This window comes from Tachyglossus aculeatus, chromosome 1 (assembly GCF_015852505.1).
Source record: "Tachyglossus aculeatus isolate mTacAcu1 chromosome 1, mTacAcu1.pri, whole genome shotgun sequence".
Taxonomy (NCBI): Eukaryota; Metazoa; Chordata; class Mammalia; order Monotremata; family Tachyglossidae; genus Tachyglossus; species Tachyglossus aculeatus.
In genome coordinates, this window is record NC_052066.1 from 7,999,449 (window position 1) to 8,005,448 (window position 6,000).

Sequence of the window (6,000 nt, forward strand, 5' to 3'; positions counted from 1 at the left end):
GGGGGCACTGTGGGGCGGGAGGGTTGCTGTCCCAGGGCGGCCACTGGGGGCGCTGTTCCTGGTCGGTCACTGGGAGGCTATGGGGGGCGAGGGGGCGCTGGGGGGCGGGGGGGCGGGAGGGCGCTGTTGCGGGGCGTTCACTAAGGGGCGCTGTGGGGCGGGAGGGCGTTGTTGCGGAGCGGTCACTAGGGGGCACTGTGGGGCGGGAGGGCGCTGTTGCGGAGCGGTCACTAAGGGGCGCTGTGGGGCGGGAGGGCGTTGTTCCGGGGCGGTCCGTGGGGGGGCGCTGCGGGGCGGGAGGGCGCTGTTGCCGGGATGGTCACTGGGAGGCGCTGTGGGGCGGGAGGGCTTTGTTCCCAGGAGGTCACTAGGGAGCGCTGTGGGGCGGGAGGGTGCTATTCCGGGGCGGTCCGTGGAGGGGGGGCGCTGTGGGGCGGGAGGGAGCTATGCCGGGGCGGTCACTGGGGGGCGCTGTTCCGGGGCGGTCACTAGGGGGCGCTGTGGGGCGGGAGGGCGCTGTTGCGGGGCGGTCACTAGGGGGCGCTGTGGGGCGGGAGGGCGTTGTTCCGGGGCGATCACTAGGGGGCGCTGTGGGGCGGGAGGGCGTTGTTCCGGGGCGGTCACTAGGGGGCGCTGTGGGGCGGGAGGGCGCTGTTGCTGGGCGGTCACTAAGGGGCGCTGTGGGGCGGGAGGGCGTTGTTATGGGGCGGTCCGTTGGGGGGCGCTGCTGGGTGGGAGGGCGCTGTTGACAGGATGGTCACTGGGAGGCGCTGTGGGGCGGGAGGGCTTTGTTCCCGGGTGGTCACTAGGGGGTGCTGTGGGGCGGGAGGGCGCTATTCCGGGGCGGTCCGTGGGGGGGGCGCTGTGGGGCGGGAGGGCGCTAATGCTGGGGCAGTCACTGGGGGGCGCTGTTCCGGGGCGGTCACTCGGGGGCGCTGTTCCGGGGTTGTCACTAAGGGGCGCTGTGGGGCGGGAGGGCGCTGTTCCAGGGAGGCCACTTGGGGCGCTGTTCCGGGGCGGTCACTAGGGGGCGCTAGGGGGGTGGTCACTGTGGGGCGGTCACTGGGGGCGCTGGGGCGGCGGGAGGGCGCAATTCCGGGGCGGTCACTAGGGGGCACTGTGGGGTGGGAGGGCGTTGTTCCGGGGCAGTCCGTTTGGGGGTGCTGTGGGCTGGAGGGCGCTATGCCGGGATGGTCACTGGGAGGCGCTGTGGGCGGGTTGGCGTTGTTCCTGGGCGGTCACTAGGGGGCGCTGTGGGGTGGGACGGCGCTATGCCGGGGCGGTCACTAGGGGGCGCTTTGGGGCGGGAGGGCGCCGTGCCAGGGTGGTCACTGGGGGCGCTGTTCCGGGGCAGTCACTAGGGGGCGCTGGGGGGGAGCGGAAGGGCGCTATTCCGGGGTCCGTCTGCTCCACTGGGTGGGGGGGAGGGCTGGGACCGGAAGTGAGTGCGCCCAAACCGGAAGTGGGGGTAAATGGCGGTGTGCCCCCTGCCCTCTGTGGTGGGCAGCTGGGGGGCATTGCCCCTCCTTCCCACCGTCCCCGGTCTCTCTCTGTCTCTCCCTCCCTCCGCACCCACCCCCAGGCTGGCCCCCGCTGGACGTGCTGCTGCAGTCCCTCCTGGCCACCCCGGTGCTCCTCGCCGCCCTGTTGGCCTTTGTGCTGGACAACACGGTGCCCGGTGAGCCGCCGGGGGCAGGCCGGCCCGCGGAGGCCGCGCGCGGGCGAGGACCAGGGCGAGCCCGGGAAGGGTCGCGGCCCCTGACCGCCTTCTCTCCCCCCCAACCCTCCGCCACATCTGCCCACTGCAGGGACCAGAGAGGAGCGGGGGCTGCCACCGCTGCTGTCGCCACCGTGTCCCCCGGGCCACGAAGCCCAGGCCCCACAAGCCACCGCCGCCTCTGCTCTCCTCCGTGGCCCGGCAGACGAAGCTGACCAGGCCGACCAGGCCGACCCCGCCAATCAGGCCGACCCCGCCGACCAGGCCGACCCCGCCAATCAGGCCGACCCCATCAACCAGGCCAACCACGCCAATGAGGCCGACGAGGCCAACCGGGCCTCCCAGCTGTCCGGGCTCCCCCGTCCTCTGAGGGCCCTGTGGCCTCTGCTCCCCGGGCCCTTCCGCCGCCTCTGCCCGCCGCCCTCAAACAGCGGGGCCAAGGGGCAGGACCGCCCCCAGCCCGGGGAAGCCGTCGAATTGTTGCCCGTCCCCGGAGGGCCCGGGGCCGTGTGAGCACCTCGGCCCTTTCCGCTCTCGCTCTTCCCCGGGACGCCTCGGCGGGGCGCGAAGAAGAAGGCCGGGCACAGAGCAGCACCCCTGCGGCCTAGGGATGGGTGGCGTCCAACTCCAGGACTCTAGGCCCTGCTCACCCACCCCCAGGACCCCAGACTCCGCTCTCTCCCTCTCCCGGTGGGGGGTGGGCCCCGTGATGGGTGTCACGGCTCCGCTTTGGGCCCGTTGAGCTGGGCTGGCCGCTCTGCCGCCCGTCTCCCCCGAATGGGAGCGGGGGGCATGAAATGACCCTATAAAGCCAAATGACCTCATGCCCTTCCCAGAGACTGGTCGCCGTGTATCTGTGTCATCGCCGGTAATCGGTCGGTCCTACAGGGCTCCGTTCTAAGTGATTGGGAGGGAACAGTAGAACAGACACACATTCCCTGCCCGCAGTGAGCTGACAGACTAGAGGAGTCGATCAGTAATCAGTCTCGCCACCGGCCCCTCTCCCACATCCTTCCTCTGGCTTGGAACTCCCACCCACTTAGTAATAATAATAATAATGGCATTTGTTAAGTGCTTACTATGTGCCACGCACTGTTCTAAGCGGTGGGGGGGGATACAAGGTGATCGGGTTGGCCCACGGGGTCTCACAGTCATCATCCCCATTTTACAGATGAGGGAACTGAGGCCCAGAGAAGTGGCTCGCAGCAGACAAATGGCAGAGCGGGATTAGAACCTGTGACCTCTGACCCCGAAACCTGTACTCTTCCCACTGAGCCACGCCGCTTCGCCATTTCATTTATTTATTTATTCTTAAATGGTATTTGTTAAGCACCTCTCTGTGCCTCATTTACCTCATTTGTAAAATGGGGATTAAGACCAAGCCCCATGTGGCACATTCATACACTCAGTTGTATATCGAGTGCTTAACTTTGTGCAGAAAACTGGACTAGGTGCTTGGGAGAGGACAATAATAACGATGGTATTTGTTAAGCACTAACTATGTCCCAGGCGCTGTTCTAAGCGCTGGGATGGATAGATACAAATTCATTCAATCGTGTTTATGAGCGCCTACTGTGTGCAGAGCACTGGACTAAGCGCTTGGGAAGTATAAATGGGGTTGGACCCAGTCCCTGTCACACGAGGGGCTCACCCTCTTCATCCCCATTTGACAGATGAGGGAAATGAGGCCCAGAGAAGTGAAGTGACTTGTCCCAGGTCACCCAGCAGACAAGTGGGGGAGTCCGAATTAGAACCCAGGACCTCCTGACTCCTGGGCCTGGGCTCTTTCCACTGTGCCACACTGCTTCTCAGTAGAATGATAAGCAGTGACAGTCGCTGCCCATGAGGGCCTCACAGAAGCAGCATGGCTCAGTGGGAAAAGCCCGGGCTTTGGAGTCAGAGAGAATGGGTTCTAGTCCCGGCTTTGCCAATTGTCAGCTGTGTGACTTTGGGCAAGTCACTTCAATCAATCAATCAATCAATCGTATTTATTGAGCGCTTACTGTGTGCAGAGCACTGTACTAAGCGCTTGGGAAGTAAAAGTTGGCAACATATAGAAACAGTCCCTACCCAACAATAGGCTCACAGTCTAAAAGGGGGAGACAGAGAACAAAACCAAACATACTAACAAAATAAAATAGAATAGATATGTACAAGTAAAATAAATAGAGTAATAAATATGTACAAGCATATATACATATATACAGGTGCTGTAGGGAAGGGAAGGAGGTAAGATGGGGGGATGGAGAGGGGTACGAGGGGGAGAGGAAGGAAGGGGCTCAGTCTGGGAAGGCCTCCTGGAGGAGGTGAGCTCTCAGTAGGGTCTTGAAGGGAGGAAGAGAGCTAGCTTGGCGGATGGGCAGAGGGATTGGGGGCATTCCGGGCCAGGGGGAGGACGTGGGCCGGGGGTTGGCGGCGGGACAGGCGAGAACGAGGCCTAATGGTGAGGAGATTAGCGGCGGAGGAGCGGAGGGTGCGGGCTGGGCTGGGGAAGGAGAGAAGGGAGGAGAGGGAGGAGGGGGCCAGGGGATGGATGGATGGATGGATGGACAGCCTGGAAGCCCAGGGGGAGGAGTTTCTGCCTGATGTGCAGATTGATTGGGAGCCACCGGAGATTTTTGAGGAGGGGAGTAACATGCCCAGAGCGTTTCTGGACAAAGACAATCCGGGCAGCGGCGTGAAGTATGGATTGAAGTGGGGAGAGACACAAGGATGGGAGATCAGAGAGGAGGCCGTTGCAGTAGTCCAGACGGGATAGGATGAGAGCTTGAACGAGCAGGGGAGCGGTTGGGATGGAGAGGAGAGGGCGGATCTTGGCGATGTTGCGGAGCTGAGACCGGCAGGTTTTGGTGACAGCTTGGATGTGAGGGGTGAACGAGAGAGCGGAGTCGAGGATGACACCAAGGTTGCGGGCTTGTGAGGCGGGAAGGACTTCACTTCTCTGGGCCTCAGTGACCTCATCTGGAAAATGGGGATTAAGACTGTGAGCCCCCCATGGGACAACCTGATTTCCTTGTAAGCGCTTAGAACAGTGCTTTGCACATAGTAAGAGCTCAATAAATGCCATCATCATTATTATTATTATTACTCCACCACTTGTCAGCTGTGTGACTTTGGGCAAGTCACTTCACTTCTCTGTGCCCCAGTTCCCTCATCTGTAAAATGGGGATGAAGACCGTGAGCCCCCCGTGGGACAACCGCATCACCTTGTAACCTCCCTAGCGCTTAGAATAATAGAAATAATAACGATGGAGTTTGTTAAGCGCTTACTATGTGCAAAATACTGTTCTGAGCGCTGTGGGGGGATACAAGGTGATGAGGTTGTCCCACGGGGGGCTCACAGCCTTCAACCCCATTTTACAGAGGAGGTCACTGAGGCACAGAGAATAATAATAATGGCACTTATTAAGCGGTTACTATGTGCCAAGCACTGTTTTAAGCGCTGGGGGGGGGGGGATACAAGGTGATCAGGTTGTCCCACGGGGGGCTCACAGTCTTCATCCCCATTTTCCAGATGAGGAAACTGAGGCCCAGAGAAGTGAAGTGACTCGCCCAAAGTCACCCAGCTGACAGTTGGCGGAGTCGGGATTTGAACCCATGAGAAGCAGCGTGGCTCAGTGGCAAGAGCCCGGGCTTTGGAGTCAGAGGTCACGGGTTCGAATTCTGGCTCCGCCACTTGTCAGCTGGGTGACTTTGGGCGAGTCACTTCGCTTCTCTGGGCCTCAGTTCCCTCATCTGGAAAATGGGGATGAAGACGGTGAGCCCCCCGTGGGACCACCTGATCACCTTGTAATCTCCCCGGCGCTCAGAACAGTGTTTTGCACATAGTAAGCGCTTAATAAATGCCATCATCATCATCATCAGGACCTCCGCCTCCAAAGGCCGGGCTCTTTCCACTGAGGCACGGTGCTTCTGTCAGAGCAGTGCTTCGCACATAGTAAGCGCTTGACAAATACCGTCATTATTATTATTGTTATCATTATTATTATTATTATTAGTGGCTCCAACCTGATAGGCTGCTTGAGCGCTCAGAGCAGTGTCTGGCCCGTAGTGAGCGCTCCCCCAGGCCACGCCCACCACACGAGGCCTCGCGAGGCCACGCCCATCTGACGCTAAGCCCCGCCCAGGTCGCGCGAGATCCCGCCCATCTGACGCTAAAGCCCCGCCCACCGCCCCAAGCCTCACGAGACCACGCCCATCGGAAACCAATCCCCGCCCAAACCGCACGAGACCACGCCCACCTGACTCTGAAGCGCCGCCCACCCGGCGCCCAGGCCCCGCTT

General features: G+C 61.6%; 1 protein-coding gene across 1 annotated transcript in view; it reads left to right on the plus strand.

Moving 5' to 3' along the window:
• Positions 1 to 2,424, plus strand: part of SLC23A3 (solute carrier family 23 member 3) — a 50,244-nt gene extending 47,820 nt beyond the window's left edge. Inside the window, exons 11-12 of the mRNA XM_038746676.1 lie at positions 1,583 to 1,678; positions 1,809 to 2,424. Of these exons, the coding sequence (XP_038602604.1) occupies positions 1,583 to 1,678; positions 1,809 to 2,230 (518 nt within the window). The 3' untranslated portion in view covers positions 2,231 to 2,424. The remainder of the gene's footprint in view (positions 1 to 1,582; positions 1,679 to 1,808) is intronic.
• Positions 2,425 to 6,000: the final 3,576 nt, after the last annotated feature.